Below are 25931 nucleotides of genomic sequence, written 5' to 3'. Positions count from 1 at the left end.
GTGCACTAAACTATCAAGTAGTCATCATATTGAGCTAGCCAAACGTTCATAACGTCTGTATCTGCTCCTGCAATAGGTCTGTCACTTAGCGGTGCATCAAGGACATAATTTTTCTGTGCAGCAATGAGGATAATCCTCAGATCACGGATCCAATCCGCATCTTTGCTACTAACATCTTTCAACATAATTTTCTCTAGGAACATATCAAAAATAAATACAGGGAAGCAACAACGGGAGCTATTGATCTACAACATAATTTGCAAAAATACTATCAGGACTAAGTTCATGATAAATTTAAGTTCAATTAATCATATTACTTAAGAACTCCCACTTAGATAGATATCCCTCTAATCATCTAAGTGATTACGTGATCCAAATCAACTAAACCATGTCCGATCATCACGTGAGATGGAGTAGTTTCAATGGTGAACATCACTATGTTGATCATATCTACTATATGATTCACGCTCGACCTTTCGGTCTCCGTGTTCCGAGGCCATATCTGCATATGCTAGGCTCGTCAAGTTTAACCTGAGTATTCTGCGTGTGCAACTGTTTTGCACCCGCTGTATTTGAACGTAGAGCCTATCACACCCGATCATCACGTGGTGTCTCAGCACGAAGAACTTTCGCAACGGTGCATACTCAGGGAGAACACTTTTATCTTGAAATTTTAGTGAGAGATCATCTTATAATGCTACCGTCAATTAAAGCAAGATAAGATGCATAAAGGATTAACATCACATGCAATCAATATAAGTGATATGATATGGCCATCATCATCTTGTGCTTGTGATCTCCATCTCCGAAGCACCGTGCTTGTGATCTCCATCTCCGAAGCACCGTCATGATCACCATCGTCACCGGCGCGACACCTTGATCTCCATCGTAGTATCGTTGTCGTCTCACCAACTAATTGCTTTTACGACTATCGCTACCGCTTAGTGATAAAATAAAACTATTACATGGCGATTGCATTTCATACAATAAAGCGACAACCATATGGCTCCTGCCAGTTGCCGATAACTCGGTTACAAAACATGATCATCTCATACAACAAATTATATCACATCATGTCTTGACCATATCACATCACAACATGCCCTACAAAAACAAGTTAGACGTCCTCTACTTTGTTGTTGCATGTTTTACGTGGCTGCTACGGGCTTAGCAAGAACCGTTCTTACCTACGCATCAAAACCACAACGATAGTTTGTCAAGTTGGTGCTGTTTTAACCTTCGCAAGGACCGGGCGTAGCCACACTCGGTTCAACTAAAGTGAGAGAGACAGACACCCGCATGTCACCTTTAAGCAACGAGTGCTCCGAACGGTGAAACCAGTCTCGCGTAAGCGTACGCGTAATGTCGGTCTGGGCCGCTTCATCTCACAATACCGCTGAACCAAAGTATGACATGCTGGTAAGCAGTCTGACTTATATCGCCCACAACTCACTTGTGTTCTACTCGTGCATAGCATCAACGCATAAAACCAGGCTCGGATGCCACTGTTGGAGAACGTAGTAATTTCAAAAAAAATCCTACGCACACGCAAGATCATGGTGATGCTTAGCAACGAGAGGGGAGAGTGTTGTCCACGTACCCTCGTAGACCGACAGCGGAAGCGTTATCACAACGCGGTTGATATAGTCGTACGTCTTCACGATCCGACCGATCAAGTACCGAACGCACGACACCTCCGAGTTCTACACACGTTCAGCTCGATGACGTCCCTCGAACTCCGATCCAGCCGAGTGTTGAGGGAGAGTTTTGTCAGCACGACGGCGTGGTGACGATGATGATGTTCCACCGACGCAGGGCTTCGCCTAAGCTCCGCAACGGTATTATCGAGGTGTAATCTGGTGGAGGGGGGCACCGCACACGGCTAAAATATCGTATATCAAGTGTGTCTTTGGGGTGCCCCCTTGCCCCCGTATATAAAGGAGCAAGGAGGAAAGGGCCGGCCAAGGGGAGGTGGCGCGCCCAAGGGGGGAGTCCTACTCCCACCGGGAGTAGGACTCCTCCTTTCCTTGTGGGAGTAGGAGAAGGGAAGGAGAAAGGAGAAAGAAGGAAGGGGGCGCCCCCCCTCCCTAGTCCAATTCGGACTAGCCCATGGGGAGGGGTGCGGCCACCCTTTGAGGTCTTTCCCTCCTTTCCCGTATGGCCCATTAAGGCCCAATACGAATTCCCGTAACTCTCCGGTACTCCGAAAAATACCCGAATCACTCGGAACCTTTCCGAAGTCCGAATATAGTCGTCCAATATATCGATCTTTACGTCTCGGCCATTTCGAGACTCCTCGTCATGTCCCCGATCTCATCCGGGACTCCGAACTCCTTCGGTACATCAAAACTCAATAAAACTGTCATCGTAACGTTAAGCGTGCGGACCCTTCGGGTTCGAGAACTATGTAGACATGACCGAGACACCTCTCCGGTCAATAACCAATAGCGGGACCTGGATGCCCATATTGGCTCCCACATATTCTACGAAGATCTTTATCGGTCAGACTGCATAACAACATACGTTGTTCCCTTTGTCATCGGTATGTTACTTGCCCGAGATTCGATCGTCGGTGTCTCGATACCTAGTTCAATCTCGTTACTGGCAAGTCTCTTTACTCGTTCCGTAATACATCATCCCGCAACTAACTCAATAGTCACAATGCTTGCAAGGCTTATAGTGATGTGCATTACTGAGTGGGCCCAGAGATATCTCTCCGACAATCGGAGTGACAAATCCTAATCTCGAAATACGCCAACCCAACAAGTACCTTTGGAGACACCTGTAGAGCACCTTTATAATCACCCATTTACGTTGTGACGTTTGGTAGCACACAAAGTGTTCCTCCGGTAAACAGGAGTTGCATAATCTCATAGTCAGAGGAACATGTATAAGTCATGAAGAAAGCAATAGCAACATACTAAACGATCGGGTGCTAAGCTAACGGAATGGGTCAAGTCAATCACGTCATTCTCCTAATGAGGTGATCTCGTTAATCAAATGACAACTCATGTCTATGGCTAGGAAACATAACCATCTTTGATTAACGAGCTAGTCAAGTAGAGGCATACTAGTGACACTCTGTTTGTCTATGTATTCACACATGTATTATGTTTCCGGTTAATACAATTCTAGCATGAATAATAAACTTTTATCATGATATAAGGAAATATATAATATTTATTATTGCCTCTAGGGCATATTTCCTTCAGGTATCTCAATACCTAGTTCAATCTCGTTACCGGCAAGTCTCTTTACTCGTTCTGTAATACATCATCCCGCAACTAACTCATTAGTTGCAATGCTTGCAAGGCTTATAGTGATGTGCATTACCGAGTGGGCCCAGAGATACCTCTCCGACAATCGGAGTGACAAATCCTAATCTCGAAATATGCCAACCCAACAAGTACCTTCGGAGACACCTGTAGAGCACCTTTATAATCACCCAGTTACGTTGTGACGTTTGGTAGCACACAAAGTGTTCCTCCGGTAAACGGGAGTTGCATAATCTCATAGTCATAGGAACATGTATAAGTCATGAAGAAAGCAATAGCAGAATACTAAACGATCGTGTGCTAAGCTAACGAAATGGGTCAAGTCAATCACATCATTCTCCTAATGATGTGATCCCGTTAATCAAATGACAACTCATGTGAATGGCTAGGAAACATAACCATCTTTGATCAACGAGCTAGTCTAGTAGAGGCATACTAGTGACACTCTGTTTGTCTATATATTCACACAAGTATTATGTTTCCGGTTAATACAACTCTAGCATGAATAATAAACATTTATCATGATATAAGGAAATAAATAATAACTTTATTATTGCCTCTAGGGCATATTTCCTTCAGTCTCCCACTTGCACTAGAGTCAATAATCTAGATTACACAGTAATGATTCTAACACCCATGGAGCCTTGGTGCTAATCATGTTTTGCTCATGGAAGAGGCTTAGTCAACGGGTCTGCAACATTCAGATCTGTATGTATCTTGCAAATTTATATGTCTCCCACCTGTACTAGATACGGGATGGAGTTGAAGCGTCTCTTGATGTGCTTGGTTCTCTTGTGAAATCTGGATTCCTTTGCCAAGGCAATTGCACCAGTATTGTCACAAAAGATTTTCATTGGACTCGATGCACTAGGTATGACACCTAGATCGGATATGAACTCCTTCATCCAGACTCCTTCATTTGCTGCTTCCGAAGCAGCTATGTACTCCGCTTCACACGTAGATCCCACCACAACGCTTTGTTTAGAGCTGCACCAACTGACAGCTCCATCGTTCAATGTAAACACGTATCCGGTTTGCGATTTAGAATCGTCCGGATCAGTGTCAAAGCTTGCATCGACATAACCATTTACGACTAGCTCTTTGTCACCTCCATAAAAGAGAAACATATCCTTAGTCCTTTTCAGGTATTTCAGGATGTTCTTGACCGTTGTCCCGTGATCCACTCCTGGATTACTTTGGTACCTCCCTACTAAACTTATAGCAAGGCACACATCAGGTCTGGTACACAGCATTGCATACATGATAGAGCCTATGGCTGAAGCATAGGGAACATCTTTCATCTTCTCCCTATCTTCTGCAGTGGTCGGGCATTGAGTCTTACTCAACTTCACACCTTGTAACACAGGCAAGAACCTTTCTTTGCTTGATCCATTTTGAAATTCTTCAAAACTTTGTCAAGGTATGTGCTTTGTGAAAGTCCAATTAAGCGTCTTGATCTATCTCTATAGATCTTGATGCCCAATATATAAGCAGCTTCACCGAGGTCCTTCATTGAAAAACTCTTATTCAAGTATCCCTTTATGCTATCCAGAAATTCTATATCATTTCCAATCAGCAATATGTCATCCACATATAATATCAGAAATGCTACAGAGCTCCCACTCACTTTCTTGTAAATACAGGCTTCTCCAAAAGTCTGTATAAAACCAAATGCTTTGATCACACTATCAAAGCGTTTATTCCAACTCCGAGAGGCTTGCACCAGTCCATAAATGGATCGCTGGAGCTTGCACACTTTGTTAGCTCCCTTTGGATCGACAAAACCTTCCGGCTGCATCATATACAACTCTTTCTTCCAGAAATCCATTCAGGAATGCAGTTTTGACATCCATTTGCCAAATTTCATAATCATAAAATGCGGCAATTGCTAACATGATTCGGACAGACTTAAGCATCGCTACGGGTGAGAAAGTCTCATCGTAGTCAATCCCTTGAACTTGTCGAAAACCTTTCGCAACAAGTCGAGCTTTATAGACAGTAATATTACCGTCAACGTCAGTCTTCTTCTTGAAGATCCATTTATTCTCAATGGCTTGCCGATCATCGGGCAAGTCAACCAAAGTCCACACTTTGTTTTCATACATGGATCCCTGAGGGAGTCCTGGATTAGGGGGTCCTCGGACAGCCGGACTGTATGAATTGGCCGGACTGTTGGACTATGAAGATACGAGATTGAAGACTTCGACTCGTGTCCGGATGGGACTCTCCTTGGCGTGGAAGGCAAGCTTGGCAATACGGATATGTAGATCTCCTCCCTTGTAACCGATTCTGTATAACCCTAGCCCCCTCCGGTGTCTATATAAACCGGAGGGTTTAGTCCGTAGGACAACAACAATCATACCATAGGCTAGCTTCTAGGGTTTAGCCTCTACGATCTCGTGGTAGATCAACTCTTGTAATACTCATATCATCAAGATCACTCAACCAGGAAGTAGGGTATTACCTCCATCAAGAGGGCCCGAACCTGGGTAAACATCGTGTCCCCCGCCTCCTGTTACCATCCGCCTTAGACGCACAGTTCGGGACCCCCTACTCGAGATCCGCCGGTTTTGACACCGACATTGGTCCTTTCATTGAGAGTTCCACTGCGCCGTCACCGTAAGGCTAGATGGCTCCTTCGATCATCGGCAACGATGCGATCTAGGGTGAGGTTTTCCTCCCCGGACAGATCTTCGTATTCGGCGGCTTCGTACTTCGGGCCAACTCGCTTGGCCATCTGGAGCAGATCGAGAGCTATGCCCCTGGCCATCAGGTCAGGTTTGGAAACTTGAACTATACTGCCGACATCCGCGGAGACTTGATCTTCGACGGATTCGAGCCCATGTCAGGTGCGCCGCACAATCACGATGAACATGACTTAGCTCTGCCGTCGGACAGTGTTCGGGAGATCACACCTGCAACTACTCCGGCCCTCAATCCGGAACAAATTGCGCCATCTGAGGACGGGTGGATGGACCCCGCCACAGAGGCCGCACACTCAGTGGCGATAGAGCCGAATACTGACTTCACCTTCTACGAGACCCGTGTTGCCGAACAGTTGGATTCGTCCCCGGCCATGGGCACCGAGCCGCCTGCGTCCATGCCTATCGAATCCGATTGGGCACCGATCATGGAGTTTACCTCTGCGGATATCTTTCAGTACTCGCCCTTTGGCGACGTGCTAAACTCGTTAAGGTCTCTCTCCCTGTCAGGAGACCCTTGGCCGAACTATGTCCGGCTAGAATGGGATGCGGACGACGAAGAAATTCGCTCCCCACCCACCACCCACTTAGTAGCCACTGTCGACGATTTAACCGACATGCTCGACTTCGGCTCCGAAGACATCAACGGTATGGACGACGATGCAGGAGACGAACAACAACCACCGCCCACAGGGCGCTGGACTGCCACCTCATCGTATGACATATACATGGTGGACACCCCCAAAGAAGGGGATGGCGATAAGACAACGGAGGATAATCCCTCCAAGAAACAATCCAAGCACCGACGTCAGCGGCGCCGCTCTAAGTCCCGCCATAGCAAAAGCAGCGATACCGGCACAAGATAGTGCCGAAGACGACGATAATCCCCTCCAGCCAGACCTCGAGCGGGAGGAGGAACAAGCTAGCCCTCCGGAACAGGCAGCAGATGGAGAATCAGAGGATGACAATTACATGCCTCTCTCCGAAGACGAGGTGAGCCTCAGCGACGAAGAATTTATCGTGCCTGAGGATCCCGTCGAGCAGGAGAGCTTCAAGCGCCGGCTTATAGCCACAGCAAACAGCCTGAAGAAAAAGCAACAACAGCTTCGAGCTGACCAAGATCTGCTAGCGGATAGATGGACTGAAGTCCTGGCGGCTGAGGAATACGAACTCGAGCGCCCAACCAAGAGTTACCCAAAGCGCAGGTTGCTACCCCAACTCGAGGAGGAAGCATTGAAACCTACATCACCAGCGTATGATGCGGCTGATCGGCCACCTCGTGGCCGAGACAGAGAGGCATATCAGCCCGAAGTCTAGTCCGCACCCCGCCGCCACTCAAACAAAAATACCAAGGCCTGGGGCAACACGCGGGACCTGCGAGACGTATTGGAAAACAAAGCAAAACATGCAAGATCGATCTACGGATCACGGGGGCGTGCCCCAACGCGGGACGATGACCGTCACGCCGGATATACTAAAAGCAAATCCGGCCGGGCCAAATACAACAGACAAGACTCGTATGAACTGCGTCGTGATATAGCCCGGCACAGAGGCGCCACACACCCCCTATGCTTCACTGATGAAGTAATGGATCACGAATTCCCAGAGGGTTTTAAACCCGTAAACATTGAATCATATGATGGTACAACAGATCCCGCGGTATGGATCGAGGATTTCCTCCTCCACATCCACATGGCTCGCGGTGATGATCCACATGCCATCAAGTACCTCCCACTAAAACTCAAAAGACCAGCTCGGCATTGGCTGAATAGCTTGCCAGCAGACTCCATTGACAGTTGGGAGGATTTGGAAGATGCATTCCTTGACAACTTCCAGGGCACTTATGTGCGACCACCGGATGCTGACGATTTAAGTCATATAACTCAACAGCCAGGGGAATCGGCCAGGAAATTCTGGACCCGGTTCCTAACTAAGAAGAACCAAATTGTCGACTGTCCGGATGCAGAGGCCTTAGCGGCATTTAAGCATAACATCCGTGACGAGTGGCTCGCCCGGCACCTCGGCCAGGAGAAGCCGAAGTCTATGGCAGCCCTCACGACACTCATGACCCGCTTTTGCGCGGGCGAGGACAGCTGGCTGGCTCACAGCAACAACACATCAAGAAGTCCTGGCAATTCAGATGCCAAACATAGTAATGGCAGACCACGTCGCAACAGACACAAGCGCCGCAACAACGGTGACAACGCCGAAGACACGACAGTCAATGCCGGATTCAGTGGCTCTAAATCCGGTCAGCGGAAGAAGCCGTTCAAAAGAAGCAACCCGGGCCCGTCCAGTTTGGACCGCATACTCGATCGCTCGTGTCAAATTCACGGCACCCCCGATAAGCCAGCCAATCACACCAACAGAGAATGCTGGGTGTTCAAGCAGGCCGGCAAGTTGAATACCGAAAACAAGGAAAAGGGGCTGCATAGCGACGATGAGGAGGAGTCCCGGCCGCCGAACACCGGAGGACAGAAGAAATTTCCTCCCCAAGTGAAAATGGTGAACATGATATACGCAACCCATATTCCCAAGAGGGAACGGAAGCGTGCACTAAGGGACGTCTATGCGATGGAGTCAGTCGCCCCAAAGTTCAACCCATGGTCTTCTTACCCGATCACTTTCAATCGTAGGGACCACCCCACTAGTATCCGTCATGGCGGTTCTGCCGCATTGGTCCTTGATCCCATCATTGATGGATTTCACCTCACCCGAGTCCTTATGGACGGTGGCAGCAGCCTGAACCTGCTTTATCAGGATACAGTGCGCAAAATGGGTATAGACCCCTCGAGGATCAAACCCACTAAAACCACCTTTAAAGGTGTCATCCCAGGTGTAGAGGCCTGCTGCACGGGCTCAATCACACTGGAAGTGGTCTTCGGATCTCCAGACAACTTCCGAAGCGAGGAGTTAATCTTCGATATCGTCCCGTTCCGCAGCGGCTATCACACACTGCTCGGACGAACCGCATTTGCCAGATTCAATGCGGTGCCACATTAGGCATACCTCAAGCTCAAAATGCCAGGACCTCGTGGGGTTATAATAGTCAACGGAAACACAGAACGCTCGCTCCGCACGGAGGAGCACACTGCGGCCCTCGCAGCAGAAGCACAAAGCAGCCTTTTAAGGCAAACCACCAATTCGGCGATAAAACCCCCGGACACCTTCAAGCGAGTCCGGAGTAATCTGCAACAGGATCGCCTGGCACGTTCAGAGCTCGCTTAGCAATTCGGCCTCTGTCCTAGTCCCAGTCAAGCAACAAAATCTGTGCCGCACGTACATAATTACGCACTAAAAATACCATGGGCATAGGCGGGGGCACGGCCAGGACACGCCCCACAATGCGGCTCAACCGCCCCAGGGGTTGTATACCTTTATCATTTTCTCTCTTTCAGTACCTTACTCTCTGGAAGCCCTTTTCGGCAGTCTGATTGCTGGACGCATTACGGGAAGGAAATACCAAGGAAGCAAGAAGCTAAGACGTACAAGGGAATCCCCAGGTGGTCTCTGATAACGATCGAAATACCTGTTTTAAATACCCATACGCAGCTTGCCCTTGGATAGGACATGTCAAATAGTCCTATTTTTTGCTTATTGCACTACTTGTATCAGTACGCTTCGACGTATTATTCAAATAACAACGCATAGCATTAGTCTATTATCGCATTACCCTTTCTTTTTTTCTCTTGTCTGTTTATTTACGAAATTGCACCCATACATTCTGGTACGACCAGTACGCCAGGGGCTTTAGTATACCCCATAAATACGGCGTGAGAAGTCCGAACACTTTTGACAATGCGGCACCCTGAACTTATAGCACTATATGCATCAGCTCCGAATCATGTCTTGGGTCAATAGTTGGGTTTGCCCGGCTCCCATGTTTTGGTACCTTGCGTTCCGCAATATCGGCTAAGCACTAGTAGAAAAAGGACCTAATGGGAGACACATTAGTCCCGGTTTGATTTTGGCCCGGTACTAATGGTACCATTAGTGCCGGTTCGAACGGCTATGCATTAATGCCGGTTCGTGTTGAACCTTTAGAACCGGTTCGTGCCACGAACCGGTACTAAAGGGGTGGTGGCAGGCTGGCGTCAGGCCAGGGCCCCACGATCACCTTTAGTACCGGTTCGTGGCACAAACCGGTACTGAAGGGCTAACCTTTAGTACCGGTTCGTGCCATGAACCGGGACTAAAGGGGTCTGACCTATAGTCCCGGTTGGAGACACAAACCGGGACTATAGGGCAATTTTCAAACTCTACCCCCTCCCCTTCAAAAAATAAAATCCTTCGAGAGGTAGTTATATTACTACATCTACTAGTTAGGAAAATTTGAAAACTTCAATTTGGACATGTTTTGCAAAAGGTGTAGGGAAAATGTAAAACGGCTATAACTTTTGCATACGATGTCAGAAAAAACCGTATAATATATCAAAAAATTCAGCACGAAAATCCGCATACGATTTTGACGACCTACGACCTGTTTGCAATTTTTTAGAATCCTCAAATTCCAAAAGGAAAAAAGATATGCTCAAATTTCAGTTTTTTTGGTTAAATCTGGTCAAACTATGGTCAAACTACTTATTCAAGAAGTATTAATGTTACTACATAATTATTCAAGAATATTAGTGTTACTAAATAATTATTTCAATTTTTTGAATTTTGGTCAAATCTGGTCAAACTATGGTCAAATTGTGGTCAAACTATAGTCAAACTGTGGTCAAACTTATTCAAAAAATATTAGTGTTACTAAATAATTACTGTTTTTTAGAATAATAGTTTCAAACTCAAACGGTGAAACGTGTGACCTAATGCTCAAGCTAAACTGCTGAGGGTTAATAGGATTCTCAGCTTACATTTGTCAGGAAAACAACAAGTGCAGACTTGGAAAGTAGAGGGAATAGAACTTCGAAGTTAACCGTGCTCGGGCTGGGGGAGTGAGAGGATGGGTGACCGGCCGGGAAGTTAGACGATTTGGAATGAGTGATCCACACTTGAGTAGTTAAGAGGAGTGATTAGAGACTAAATCATCAAATAATTCAGAAAATTGAAAATCGAAAAAAAAAATCAATTTTTTTCCAAAATTTTCAGAAATTTTTTTTTAAAAAAAAAACCTTTAGTACCGGTTGGTAACACCAACCGGTACTAAAGGTCCCCCATACCACAGCGCGAGCTCACGCCACGTAGTGGGCCTTTAGTGGCGGTTCGTGCCGAACCGGTACTAAAGGGGGGCCTTTAGTCTACACTCTTTAGTGCCGGTTGCAGAACCGGCACTAAAGGCCCTTACGAACCGGTGATAAAGCTTCGTTTTCTACTAGTGAAGGTAGCACTGGGAGAAATACTGCGATTGTGTCCCAGTTCTTCCGGATGAGCACCTCAGTAGAGAAAGCCGAAAACTGACTGTCATGATAAGGCGAGAGCTGGTCGCTGTTCGAGAGGTCTCAAGTCCTTAAAGACTTTTTCCGCTTCGGGCGAGGAGTCGGCCTTGCCCGACTTAGGCGTATATAGCGCCCCAAATTCGGCCTTCCGAATACTAGGGGCTTCGCCAAAATTTAAAATTGTAGACTTCTATGGCTAAGTGAGAGTGATAAAGCCTTATAGTCCGATTGCCTGGTTCGTTGTGCTGAACACCTCCTTTGAAGGATCCAAAATTGGGATAAAGAGTGCTCAGGTTTATCCCGAACACCTCAGTACTAGTTACATGGGGGCAGAAGCCGACGACTGGCCAACTCTCAGATTTTATAAACGGCCGCACAGAAGGTAATATTTTAAATTCACAAGCGTTGCATAGCGCAAATGAACTCGTTTCATATTACAGGATCACATGAGTACATTTATTCAAATATTACATCCTTCGCACATTCCTCCACCACAAGGCGAGCACCCTTCAGGACACTCTCATAATACTTTTCGGGGTGGCGATGCTCCTTGCCCTCCGGCGGCCCCTCCTTCACCAACTTTTCGGCGTCCAGCTTCGCCCAGTGCACCTTCGCCTGGGCAAAAGCCCTACGCACCCTCGATGCATACGGACCGCTTTATGACTTCAAGCCGTGGGCAGGCATTCACAAGCCGCCTCACCAGACCGAAGTAGCTATCAGGCAGGGGCTCGCCAGGCCACATCCGAACTATAAGACCCTTCATGGCCTGTTCGGCCGCCTTGTGGAGCTCGACCAGTTGCTTCAGCTGGTCGCTCAAGGGCATTGGGTGTTCGGTCCCAGTATACTGAGACCAGAACAACTTCTCCGTCGAGCTCCCCTGCTCAGCCCGGTAGAACTCCGCGGCATCCGACACACTGCGGGGTAGATCTGCGAACGCTTATGGAGAGCTCCGAATTTGGGTAAGTAAAAAGAAAGTTTCCTTCACATGCTTGCTTTGCATAATGAATACCTTACTCGCCGCTATCTTCTTAACCACCTCAATTTCCCGGAGGGCCTTTTGGGCTTCGGCCTTGGCATGTTGTGCGCTTTCGAGGGCCTTCGCAAGCTCGGACCCTTGCGTCTTAGAGTCAAGCTCCAAGGACTCGTGTTTTTTGGCGAGAGCCCGGAGCTCTTGCTGCACCTCGCCTACTCGGGCTTCTTGCTTTTCTCGCTCGATGCGCTCCTTGGCCGCTTTGTCTTCGGCCTCGGATAGCGCCTTCTGCAGGGCCGCCACTTCGGTCGTGGCCCCTAGCAAAATTCATGACGATCCTATTATTCTAAAACCTAATTTTTCCTTATCAATATTCAGACGGGGTGTCACCTACCTTTGTTCTCTTCGAGCTGCCTCTTGGTAAGGCCAAGCTCTTCCTTGGACCGCTCAAGGTCCCGCTTCAGTGCGGTGACCTCCGCAGTACGTGCGGCAGCGGCCAACAGTGAAGCTTGCATTTGCACATAGACATATTCTGATTAGACTCCTGCGGTTATTATTTGATCCTCTATTCGGCCTTTCTCCGCGAACGCCAAACAGAGCATCAAGGGCTACTGTCTATGCGGTAACATTCTCTTATAATCTGGTTACTTACCTCAAAGCCTGTTAGGAGGCTAGCACGGGCTTCAGTCAGTTCGCTCTTGGCGGACTGAACCTTCTTGACTACCGCACTCATGATAGTGCAGTGTTCTTCGCCAATGGAAGCGCCGCGAAGCGCTTCCAGCAAGTTGTCTGATGCCTCTGGATGGACAGAGGCCATCGGCACAGACGGCTTGCCCCCCTTAGCGAGGGGTTGCCTAACAGAATCCGGAACCACTGGAGGTTCCGGCGCCGTATTCGGCTTGGGGCTAGACTTGCTGCCCCCGGCGTTAGGGCCCAAAGGAGTCTTGCCCCTCGTGCGCCCAGCGCCTGGAACGTCGCCTTCAAGCACCTCCGGAACTGTCTCCCCTTGGTTCAGTCCCCTTTGAGACAACACCTCAGCGTCGTCCGTAGGGCGGGGGGGAGGCGGTCGGGAGTGAATTGCTGTTCATATCCGACGGGCCCAAAGAATCATCCGACGAAGATGCGTCGATGTGGGCTCGGGATGGGCTGCACAATCATGCGCGGCGTGATAAGAAACAGTACAATAAGACGTACCAAGAATTATTATGGTATCCGGATACTCACGACTTCGCCAGGGGCTTGTCCCTGGGTAACCACTCCTCGTCGCTGAAAGCGGCCGTCGTGGAGCAGTCCGGGAGGAGGGTCCTTCCCTTCTTGGACCCTTCGGCCCCCCCTGATGGGGCGGCCTTCCTTTTCTTGTCTCCCCCGGCTGGGGGGGGGGGACTTTTCTCTTCCTCCTCCTCGTTTTCGTGGGAGGAGTGCGCATCGGTGTTTTCGGAGGATGAGTCCGATATAACCTTGCGCCGGAGACCCTTCCTGGTCCCCGTGTCCTTCTTCTCGGCCTTTCTCCGGCACCTCATAAGGTGCCGGAACCAACATCTCCGTTAGGAGAGCATCTGCTGGATCTTCGGGCAGGGGAGCCGGACAATCAATCTGCTCCGCTGTCGCTACCCAGTCCTGTTAAATGGCGTGGAGGCTTAGATCCCGCGCGTGGTTATACTGGGGAAAAGAACATCTTATGAGATGTAAAAGACTTACCGGATTGGCAGGGCGCTTTGCGCTGAGTCCGCGGTCCTCGGTGAGGGGAGGGAGGTACCTCGGCGCCCTTGAACAACACCTTCCAGACGTCCTTATGCGTCGTGTCGAAGAGCTCTCGCAGCGTCTGGTGCTTGGCCGGGTCGAACTCCCACAAATTGAATGCCCGTCTTTGACACAGGAGGATCCGGCGGAAGAGCATGACTTGGACCATGTTGACGAGCTTGATTTTCTTGCTCATCATGTTTTTGATGCATGTCTGGAGTCCGGTCAGCTCTATCGAGGAACCCCAGGACAGGCCCTTCTCTTTCCAGGAGGTGAGCCGCATGGGGATTCTGGATCGAAATTCGGGGGCCGCCACCCAGTTGGTGTCGCGCGGCTTGGTGGTGTAGAACCACCCCGATTGCCACCCCTTTATGGTCTCCACATAGGAGCCTTTGAGCCAGGTGACGTTGGGCATTTTGCCCACCATGGCGCCTCCGCACTCCGCTTGCTGGCCGACCACCACCTTCGGTTTAACATTGAAGGTCTTCAGCCACAGGCCGAAGTGGGGCTTGATGCGGAGGAAGGCCTCACACACGACGATAAACGCCGAGATGTTGAGGATGAAATTGGGGGCCAGATCGTGAAAGTACAGCCCGTAGTAGAACATGAGCCCGCGGACAAACGGGTGGAGAGGAAATACCAGTCCACGGACGAAGTGGGTAAGAAAAACCACCCTCTCATGGGGTTCTGGAGTAGGGATGATCTGCCCCGCATCTGGCAGCCGGTGTGCGATATCCACGGCCAGATATCCGGCTCCCCGCAGCTTTGTGATGTCCTCCTCCGTAATGGAGGAGACCATCCACTTGCCTCCCGCTCCGGACATGCTTGGAGTGGTTTGAGGAGAAAAATGTGAACTTGGGTGCTGGAGCTCGAGCGCGCAAGAATGGATGAGCAAGGAGGAAGAAGGCGTGGGTGAATAGGGGGAATCCTTGTCCCTTTATAAGGGCGGAAGAAGCTATACGCCTCCCCACCTACCTGGTAAACTCGCTTATTCCCCAAGCGCTGTAATTGATGGCGCGGTTGGGTTACCCGCGCCCGTATTGATGAGAATCCCGTGATAAGGGGACACGATCTCTGCTTCGACAAGACGTGCCAAGAAAACCGCCTAGTGATATGTGCAGTGGCTGGTTATGAAAAACGGTTCGAATAATGACCAGGCCGTAGTATGATGTCATGCTGCAGAATGTGTCAGCAGATTAGATTTGTGGAAATATTATTATCTCTACGGTGGTATGTGGAATTTGTTTTGCAGAGCCGGACACTATCCTTGTGTTCAAAATCTTCTATGGAGTATTCGGAGGAGGAACCCGCCTTGCAATGCCGAAGACAATCTGCGTGCCGGACTCATCGTCATTGAAGCCTGGTTCAAGGGCTACTGAGGGAGTCCTGGATTAGGGGGTCCTCGGACAGCCGGACTGTATCCATTGGCCGGACTGTTGGACTATGAAGATACAAGATTGAAGACTTCGACCCGTGTCCGGATGGGACTCTCCTTGGCATGGAAGGCAAGCTTGGCAATACGGATATGTAGATCTCCTCCCTTGTAACCGACTCTGTGTAACCCTAGCCCCCTCCGGTGTCTATATAAACCGGAGGGTTTAGTCCGTAGGACAACAACAAGCATACCATAGGCTAGCTTCTAGGTTTAGCCTCTACGATCTCGTGGTAGATCAACTCTTGTAATACTCATATCATCAAGATCAATCAAGCAGGAAGTAGGGTATTACCCCCATCGAGAGGGCCCGAACCAGGGTAAACATAGTGTCCCCCGCCTCCTGTTAACATCCGCCTTAGACGCACAGTTTGGGCCCTCTACCCGAGATCCGCCGGTTTTGACACCGACAATCCCATCTCAGATTTCATGGCCTCAAGCCATTTTGCGGAATCTGGGCTCACCATCCCTTCTTCCTAGTTCGTAGGTTCGTCATGGTCTAGTAACATAACCTCCAGAACAGGATTACCGTACCACTCTGGTGCGGATCTTACTCTGGTTGACCTACGAGGTTCAGTAACAACTTGATCTGAAGTTTCATGATCATCATCATTAACTTCCTCACTAATTGGTGTAGGTGTCACAGGAACCGGTTTCTGTGATGAACTACTTTCCAATAAGGGAGCAGGTACAGTTACCTCATCAAGTTCTACTTTCCTCCCACTCACTTCTTTCGAGAGAAACTCCTTCTCCAGAAAGGATCCAAATTTAGCAACAAAAGTCTTGCCTTCAGATCTGTGACAGAAGGTCTACCCAACAGTTTCCTTTGGGTACCCTATGAAGACACATTTCACCGATTTGGGTTCGAGCTTATCAGGTTGAAGCTTTTTCACATAAGCATCAAAGCCCCAAACTTTAAGAAACGACAACTTTGGTTTCTTGCCAAACCACAGTTCATAAGGCGTCGTATCAACGGATTTCGATGGTGCCCTATTTAACGTGAATGCAGCCGTCTCTAAAGCATAACCCCAAAATGATAGCGGTAAATCAGTAAGAGACATCAGAGATCGCACCATATCTAGTAAAGTACGATTACGACGTTCGGACACACCATTACGCTATGGTGTTCCGGGTGGCGTGAGTTGCGAAACTATTTCGCATTCTTTCAAATGAAGACCAAACTCGTAACTCAAATATTCTCCTCCACGATCAGATCGCAGAAACTTTATTTTCTTGTTACGATGATTTTCAACTTCACTCTGAAATTCTTTGAACTTTTCAAATGTTTCAGACTTATGTTTCATTAAGTAGATATACCCATATCTGCTTAAATCATATGTGAAGGTGAGAAAATAACGATACCCGCCGCGAGCCTCAACATTCATCGGTCCGCATACATCTGTATGTAGGATTTCCAAAAAATCTGTTGCTCGCTCCATAGTTCCGGAGAACGGCGTTTTAGTCATCTTGCCCATGAGGCACGGTTCGCAAGTACCAAGTGATTCATAATCAAGTGGTTCCAAAAGTCCATCAGTATGGAGTTTCTTCATGCGCTTTACACCAATATGCCTAAACGGCAGTGCCACAAATAAGTTGCACTATCATTATCAACTCTGCATCTTTTGGCTTCAATATTATGAATATGTGTATCACTACTATCGAGATTCAACAAAAATAGACCACTCTTCAAGGGTGCATGACCATAAAAGATATTACTCATATAAATAGAACAACCATTATTCTCTGATTTAAATGAATAACCGTCTCGCATCAAACAAGATCCAGATATAATGTTCATGCTTAACGCTGGCACCAAATAACAATTATTCAGTTCTAAAACTAATCCCGAAGGTAGATGTAGAGGTAGCGTGCCGACCGCGATCACATCGACTTTGGAACCATTTCCCACGCGCATCGTCACCTCGTCCTTAGCCAATCTTCGCTTAATCCGTAGTCCCTGTTTCGAGTTGCAAATATTAGCAACAGAACCAGTATCAAATACCCAGGTGCTACTACGAGCATTAGTAAGGTACACATCAATAACATGTATATCACATATACCTTTGTTCACCTTGCCATCCTTCTTATCCGCCAAATACTTGGGGCAGTTCCGCTTCCAGTGACCAGTCTGTTTGCAGTAGAAGCACTCAGTCTCAGGCTTAGGTCCAGTCTTGGGTTTTTCCTCCTGAGCAGCAACTTGTTTGCTGTTCTTCTTGAAGTTCCCCTTCTTCTTCCCTTTGCCCTTTTTCTTGAAACTGGTGGTCTTGTTGACCATCAACACTTGATGCTCCTTCTTGATTTCTACCTCCGCAGCCTTTAGCATTGCGAAGAGCTCGGGAATCGTCTTATCCATCCCTTGCATGTTATAGTTCATCACGAAGCTCTTGTAGCTTGGTGGCAGTGATTGAAGAATTCTGTCAATGACGCTATCATCCGGAAGATTAACTCCCAGTTGAATCAAGTGATTGTTATACCCAGACATTCTGAGTATATGCTCACTGACAGAACTATTCTCCTCCATCTTATAGCTATAGAACTTATTGGAGACTTCATATCCCTCAATCCGGGCATTTGCTTGAAATATTAACTTCAACTCCTGAAACATCTCATATGCTCCATGACGTTCAAAACGTCGTTGAAGTCCTGGTTCTAAGCCGTAAAGCATGGCGCACTGAACTATCGAGTAGTCATCAACTTTGCTCTGCCAGACGTTCATAACATCTGGTGTTGCTCCTGCAGCAGGTCTGGCACCTAGCGGTGCTTCCAGGACGTAATTCTTCTGTGCAGCAATGAGGATAATCCTCCAGTTATGGACCCAGTCCGTGTAATTGCTACCATCATCTTTCAACTTTACTTTCTCAAGGAACACATTAAAATTCAACGAAACAACAGCACGGGCCATCTATCTACAATCAACATAGACAAGCAAAATACTATCAGGTACTAAGTTCATGATAAATTTAAGTTCAATTAATCATATTACTTAAGAACTCCCACTTAGATAGACATCCCTCTAATCCTCTAAGTGATCACGTGATCCAAATCAACTAAACCATGTCCGATGATCACGTGAGACGGAGTAGTTTCAATGGTGAACATCACTATGTTGATCATATCTACTATATGATTCACGCTCGAACTTTCGGTCTCAGTGTTCCGAGGCCATATCTGCATATGCTAGGCTCGTCAAGTTTAACCTGAGTATTCCGCGTGTGCAACTGTTTTGCATCCGTTGTATTTGAACGTAGAGCTTATCACACCCGATCATCACGTGGTGTCTCAGCACGAAGAACTTTCGCAACGGTGCATACTCAGGGAGAACACTTATACCTTGATAATTTAGTGAGAGATCATCTTATAATGCTACCGTCAATCAAAGCAAGATAAGATGCATAAAAGATAAACATCACATGCAATCAATATAAGTGATATGATATGGCCATCATCATCTTGTGCTTGAGATCTCCATCTCTGAAGCACCATCATGATCACCATCGTCACCGGCGCGACACCTTGATCTCCATCGTAGCATTTTTGTCGTCTCGCCAACTTATGCTTCCACGACTATCGCTACCGCTTAGTGATAAAGTAAAGCATTACAGGGCGATTGCATTGCATACAATAAAGCAACAACCATATGGCTCCTGCCACTTGCCGATAACTCGGTTACAAAACATGATCATCTCATACAATAAAATATAGCATCATGCCTTGACCATATCACATCACAATATGCCCTGCAAAAACAAGTTAGACGTCCTCTACTTTGTTGTTGCAAGTTTTACGTGGCTGCTACGGGCTGAGCAAGAACCGTTCTTACCTACGCATCGAAACCACAACGATAGTTTGTCAAGTTAGTGTTGTTTTAACCTTCTCAAGAACCGGGCGTAACCACACTCTGTTCAACTAAAGTTGGAGAAACTGACACCTGCCAGCCACCTGTGTGCAAAGCACGTCGGTAGAACCAGTCTCGCGTAAGCGTACGCGTAATGTCGGTTCGGGCCGCTTCATCCAACAATACCGCCGAACCAAAGTATGACATGCTGGTAAGCAGTATGACTTATATCGCCCACAACTCACTTGTGTTCTACTCGTGCATATAACATCTACGCGTAAAACCAGGCTCGGATGCCACTGTTGGGGAATGTAGTAATTTCAAAAAAATTCCTACGCACACACAGGATCATGGTGATGCATAGAAACAAGAGGGGAGAGTGTTGTCCACGTACCCTCGTAGACCGAAAGCGGAAGCGTTAGCACAACGCGGTTGATGTAGTCGTACGTCTTCACGATCCGACAGATCAAGTACCGAACGCACGGCACCTCCGAGTTCAGCACACGTTTAGCTCGATGACGTCCCTCGAACTCCGATCCAGCCGAGCTTTGAGGGAGAGTTCCGTCAGCACGACGGCGTGGTGATGATGATGATGTTCTACCGACGTAGGCCTTCGCCTAAGCACCGCTACGATATTATCGAGATGGATTATGGTGGAGGGGGGCACCGCACACGGCTAAGAGATCAAGAGATCAATTGTTGTGTCTATGGGGTGCCCCCCTGCCCCCGTATATAAAGGAGCAAGGGAGGGAGAGGCGGCCGTCCAGGAGGAGGCGCGCCAGGAGGAGTCCTACTCCCACCGGGAGTAGGACTCCCTCCTTTCCTAGTTGGAGTAGGAGAAGGGGGAAGGAGGAGGGAGAGAGGAAGGAAAGCCCCCCCCCCTCCTTGTCCAATTCGGACTAGACGGGGACGGGGTGCATGGCCTGCCCTGGCCGCCTCTCCTCTTCTCCACTAAGGCCCATGTAGGCCCATTAAACCCCGGGGGGGTTTCGGTAACCCCGGTACTCCGGTAAAATCCCGATTTCACCCGGAACACTTCCGATATCCAAATATAGGCTTCCAATCTATCAATCTTTATGTCTCGACCATTTCGAGACTCCTCGTCATGTCCGTGATCACATCCGGGACTTCGAACTATCTTCGGTACATCAAAACACATAAACTCATAATATAACAGTCATCAAACTTTGAACGTGCGGACCCTACGGGTTCGAGAACTATGTAGACATGACCGAGACACGTCTCCGGTCAACAACCAATAGCGGAACCTGGATGCTCATATTGGCTCCCACATATTCTACGAAGATCTTTATCGGTCAGACCGCACAACAACATACGGTGTTCCCTTTGTCATTGGTATGTTACTTGCTCGAGATTCGATCGTCGGTATCTCAATACCTAGTTTAATCTCGTTACCGGCAAGTCTCTTTACTCGTTCTGTAATACATCATCCCGCAACTAACTCATTAGTTGCAATGCTTGCAAGTCTTATAGTGATGTGCATTACCGAGTGGGCCCAGAGATACCTCTCCGACAATCGGAGTGACAAATCCTAATCTCGAAATACGCCAACCCAACAAGTACCTTCGGAGACACCTGTAGAGCACCTTTATAATCACCCGGTTACGTTGTGACGTTTGGTAGCACACAAAGTGTTCCTCCGGTAAACGGGAGTTGCATAATCTCATAGTCATAGGAACATGTATAAGTCATGAAGAAAGCAATAGCAGAATACTAAACGATCGTGTGCTAAGCTAACGGAATGGGTCAAGTCAATCACATCATTCTCCTAATGATGTGATCCCGTTAATCAAATGACAACTCATGTCAATGGCTAGGAAACATAACCATCTTTGATCAACGAGCTAGTCAAGTAGAGGCATACTAGTGACACTCTGTTTGTCTATATATTCACACAAGTATTATGTTTCCGGTTAATACAATTCTAGCATGAATAATAAACATTTATCATGATATAAGGAAATAAATAATAACTTTGTTATTGCCTCTAGGGCATATTTCCTTCAATAATAACAGAGGAGCTCGGTGGAGGGGGCAGAAGCTGGTATTTAAGCCGCTCCTCACGTGCCCCCGCTTCCGAGGTGGGACTAAACACTGAGGTGTGCGTCGCGCGGGCGTGGTGACTGGGCGTGGGCCGGGGGAGGTGTCGAGTGGCGGCCTGCCTCCATTGGGCCGAACTGGGCCGGCGAGTGACAGCGCAGAATAGGCCAGTGATCCATGCGGCGACCGCGTGCAGTGCGGGGCGCGATGGGGGCGGCATCTTTAGTCCCACCTCGGAAGCCGGGGCCGCGAGGAGCGACTTAAATAGCTGCCTCCGCCCCCTCCACCGAACTCCTCTCTTAGTACTACCGCAGCCCCGTTGGACTCCGTTTCTGGGCCCATTAGTGGGCTCAATCAGCCGCCCGAGTCGCCTTCGGGCTTGATTTGGGTAGGTTCTGTATGCTATTGTGGGCCCAGCGCCGGTGGTTGGGCATTTTTTTCTAACTTTTATAACTTAACTTTTTGACAGAAAGCAGCCGCCGTCCGCATCTCATCATAATACAAAGGGAACAGTATAAAATAGCAGCGCAAGGCCGGCCACGGCGGCGTAATCATCACAGCAGTATAATAACAAGTTGAAACATTATCACACACAATGATGCAAAAATAAGAGTGATACCCACAATGATGCAAATAAGAGTGACATTGAAAAATATATATTGTAGCAAATACCGACGACGGCACATTTATTTAGTTGCGAAACATGCAAAACCATGCCGCATTACAATAAAAAGATGTCTTAATATGAAAATTGTATCAAGTACCGACAACGGCACGTTTATTTAGTGGAGATAATAGCCAACACCCCATCCTCCGACTCATTTCTTCTCCATGATCTTGAGGATCTTCTCTTTCACTACTTCCATCGTGTTGCATTCTGAAAAAATATTTCAGCTAGAATGCGTCCCCTTGAAGCATTAACCTCATATTGATCAAACTCAAATGTCCAATCATCTCTGTCCCAGGTTTGAACGCATTTCACCACGAAAAGACCACAAGAGACCCTACAAGAAACCACAAGTCAATTATTGATGGATCAGACAAGTACATACTAATTCAACATTTGCAACATACCCGTCTTTTTGTAACGGCATATCGTACTCCCTTATTGGCCAGGAAGATACGTCAGGATGTTCCGTTCCAATAAGTGCATTCGCCTCCTTTGTATCATTAGCTATTTCTGCCCTCTGAAAATAAAAATGAAAAATCCATATGAAGTACGTTTCGAATAACTATATAGTGTTTTATGTAACGTTGTAAGCTTACCAGCTTAGCAATCTTTGAAAGAACTCTTTTGCTGCATTCACCAGTAGAGTTTAAAACTTGAAACTCTTTTTTCTTGTTGTGCATAAGAACTGTTATCCAATGATTTTCTTTCACAGGAAAAGGAAAGTATGCCTACAACAAAGTTTATTCATGTTGGTGTACACACAGATAGTTATGTACTACGAATGATCATACTAAACTAAAGTACCTTATCTTTGATGAAATACTCTTCAGTAACTCTAGACACCATTTTAGTTTGGTTTGTGAAATGATCCATAAAATGCCTCTTAGAGTTGTTAACCTTTCCATCAGCACGAAGAATAAGCCAGTGGGACACCCAAGATGATAATATGTGATGGTCAGCACGAGGATTATGGGTCTGCATATGGTTGCAATAATATTGATGACCTACAAAATAACATAACAGCAATACGCCTATTAGATAATTTATGTAAATGACATGTACAACTTAATAAATTATTGCTAATACTTACACCGCCATGCAACCACTTTTTCAAAATGATGGCTTGAAGCATATCAGGTGTACATGTTTCCCCACCAATTCCCGTCATGTGCACAACAATTTTCCTACAAAGCTTCTCCGAGTCTGCCAGTGTCTGGATATAAACCTTTACGGCCTCTATGTGATCCTCATTAATGTAATCAGTACTAATCATAGCAGCTCTTATACAAACAGATCTAAAATAGTAAGAAAGAATGAGTTAATAAAGTGTGCATGCAAGGACAGAAGTATGTTGCAAGAATAAATTACCTAGCACTTACTTTTCTTTGCATGTTTACGTCCACCATTCTGCTGGTAGGGTGAAAGACAGTATTTTGACTGTTTCCTCTTGCGTTTCCCATCATTCTCCTTAGTGCCATTTTCTTTCGCATTTTTTATACGGGTGTTCAGACTATCCATACTAATCTCCTCATATTTATCGGCGCTAGACCCGTCTGACACTTCATTCATATTCTTGGGGGTTGAAGTAATAGCTGGAAAGTCATTCGTGTCTACCGTCGCAAGAGATGGGTTGGGTGAATTACCATTGTCGTCAATAATGAAGGGGTCGCCTTCATCTCCTGTACCATGTGTGTTGTGATGCACACCTTTCTCACGCGCCAATTTCTTCCCGTTCCCAATGGTGAAGGATGCGTCCACCCTGTTGTCCATATCTTCTTTTGCAGGAGTTGATTTTACATCTGTCCAATATTTTGATGATTTGTATTTTGATGGACCATACTTCCACACATAGTCTTCACTATGCTCCACAAACTCAACGTCATCACCAGACCCCCTGTTTGGCTTGAAGACAAGACCTTTCTTCTCCAGCTTCTCTAATACTATCTGCAATGACACATCGAAATCATTAACTACATGCATAAATTATGAATAATCCCATGTAAACTGAAGTACACATCACTCATTACCTCGGCACATTTTTCAGGGAGAAGTCGAATTTCTTTTTGCATATCTTTAATGCATTTCATCACTTGATCTAATGTACTATCCCTGCTCGACGAAGCCTCGTCTCTATTATCTTTCCTTGTTTGGGCACGACCTGTTCAATCTTCTTGCTCTAATTCTTCCTCCGCCTTTCTTCCTTGTTGAGCAATTAATCCTTGTCTGTACTTCTCGCTTATCACGTCATCAATCTGTGACACGTTAAATCAATTTAAATTTCTCAACATATAAATTGTAACATAAGTGCATGCAGTATGAACCATTAAAACTTACCGTCCCATTACCACGGCCGTATGACGTGTCGTACGCGTCACGCTTCTTAGCCTCATCTTCTGACCAATTAAGCATCAACGGATATTCATGAGCCAGTCGATCAAATGCCTCATCATCCAGTGGCTGCACTTTCTCCCAAAACAAGTACTGCATGAACATGAAGTATATTAGCAATTTTTTTTCACAAACTATAGTTTGAAAGAAACAAATATAACATAAGATTTACCTATATGAAGGCAAGGTTTTCGATCGGCCAAGTAAATTTTGTAAGATCTGATAAGGTCTTTGTGATGCCTTCAACGCAAACGCGTAAAGTAAGCGTGTTCCAATTAAATGCTTTGATGGCCTCCACATCCTCCACTAACTTGTAATAAGCATTAGGAACTTCTTTCGTGGACTGCGGTGCAAGAACCGTGCCTAGAAGAACCAGAACAATTCTACGAAGAAAATCATCATCGTACGTGCCATTGGCAACGATGTTCTCAATCAGCTCGTCTATCATCATTTCCCCCGTATTGGAATCTAGAAAACGACTAGGCACCTTCACCTTAGCCTTTAACCCCCGTTTACCTAGCGCTTTCATGGCATCTCTGCCCTTGTTCCGTAGCCTGAAAATGTCAAACACATCTTCAGGGCGCAATGATATCGCACCGTTTTTTGATGGCGTGATCAACCTTTTTCTGTCCAACGCATATGATTTAATAATGAACTTCAGCAAACATTTTCGCATGAGCACAGTAGGAATCATCAACATTTTTTCAAGACTAGTGCTTCCAAAACGCTTTTTCTGCCTAGAGTTTAGTTTGCTGACCAACAGACACCACTTCTCAACCGAACAAAAAATCTCTCCGTACTCCTCCATCACTATGAATAGGAGCAAAAATAATATTAGCTACTTTATATGGGTACATGATAAACATGATGAATGCATAGTACCTCGTGCCATGGGATCAGGGCCGCCCTGGGGGACGACGGCGTTGGTGGCAGATGGCGTCAGTCGCAAACTGTATATACCTAAAAAAACTGAATTAGGTTCAGCTGTCATGCATGCATAATTAGTACCAAAACTATAGCAAAACTACACTATAGCCAAACACTTTGGTGGTTTTGACAGAACTAAGAAAAACTATGGTTTCTAAAAGCCAAAGTATTTGTTGCGCACACATTACATACTCTGGTTTTAAATTACTAATGTTCTGCCAAACTAGATGCATGCTAGATCCCTCGGCCACTTCTAGGTGCTAGTGGGACTCACTAGATGCATGCTAGATCCCTGATCGGACGGAGAAATCGTTGGCAACGACGGCCAGAAGAACATGGACTCGAGAGACCAACGGAACACAAGTTAATCACCTAACAAAAAATGCTAATAATCAAGATATAAATTACACTACGATTAGCAGATAATGACGAGGAGTTGGAGGGACTGACTTTTCGCTCGGTTCAGTTTAGCAGATAATGACGAGGAGCTAGAGTTTTGTCAAAACTCACGGGCGTCCGATCCGTCTGGGGCGGCGTCGGGGGCAGGGTCCGG

The 25931-nt window shown here is 46.9% G+C and overlaps 1 protein-coding gene across 2 annotated transcripts; it reads right to left on the bottom strand.

Moving 5' to 3' along the window:
* Window positions 1-22132: 22132 nt before the first annotated feature.
* On the bottom strand, window positions 22133-25370 carry LOC123172979 (ubiquitin-like-specific protease 1A). 2 transcript variants are annotated; one of them, XR_006485796.1, is made up of 9 exons: window positions 24624-25370; window positions 24398-24544; window positions 24091-24315; window positions 23443-24007; window positions 23154-23358; window positions 22868-23067; window positions 22660-22791; window positions 22468-22580; window positions 22133-22397 (listed from the first exon to the last, which is right to left on the bottom strand). XR_006485796.1 is itself a non-coding variant. In XM_044589852.1 (4 exons), the coding sequence occupies exons 1-4, from the start codon at window positions 23042-23044 to the stop codon at window positions 22250-22252; spliced, it is 570 nt and encodes a 189-aa protein (XP_044445787.1). In that variant the 5' UTR covers window positions 23045-23134; the 3' UTR covers window positions 22133-22249. The 2 variants fall into 2 exon arrangements, 1 of the variants encoding a protein (XP_044445787.1); XM_044589852.1 differs by lacking the exons at window positions 23154-23358; window positions 23443-24007; window positions 24091-24315; window positions 24398-24544; window positions 24624-25370 and having other exon boundaries at window positions 22868-23134.
* Window positions 25371-25931: the final 561 nt, after the last annotated feature.

The sequence above is a fragment of the Triticum aestivum genome, unplaced genomic scaffold (assembly GCF_018294505.1).
Source record: "Triticum aestivum cultivar Chinese Spring unplaced genomic scaffold, IWGSC CS RefSeq v2.1 scaffold27977, whole genome shotgun sequence".
In the NCBI taxonomy this organism is placed as follows: Eukaryota; Viridiplantae; Streptophyta; class Magnoliopsida; order Poales; family Poaceae; genus Triticum; species Triticum aestivum.
The sequence above is the reverse complement of the archived record's forward strand: the minus strand, read 5'-3'. Positions and strand labels throughout refer to the sequence as shown.

Coding starts and splice junctions, on each gene's coding strand:
- LOC123172979 (XM_044589852.1), bottom strand. CDS start 23,044: ATGCAGACCCATAATCCTCGTGCTGACCATCACATATTATCATCTTGG. Junction 22,581..22,659: donor TTTCAAAGATTGCTAAGCTG/GTAAGCTTACAA, acceptor TTTTATTTTCAG/AGGGCAGAAATAGCTAATGA. Junction 22,398..22,467: donor ATGCCGTTACAAAAAGACGG/GTATGTTGCAAA, acceptor GGTTTCTTGTAG/GGTCTCTTGTGGTCTTTTCG.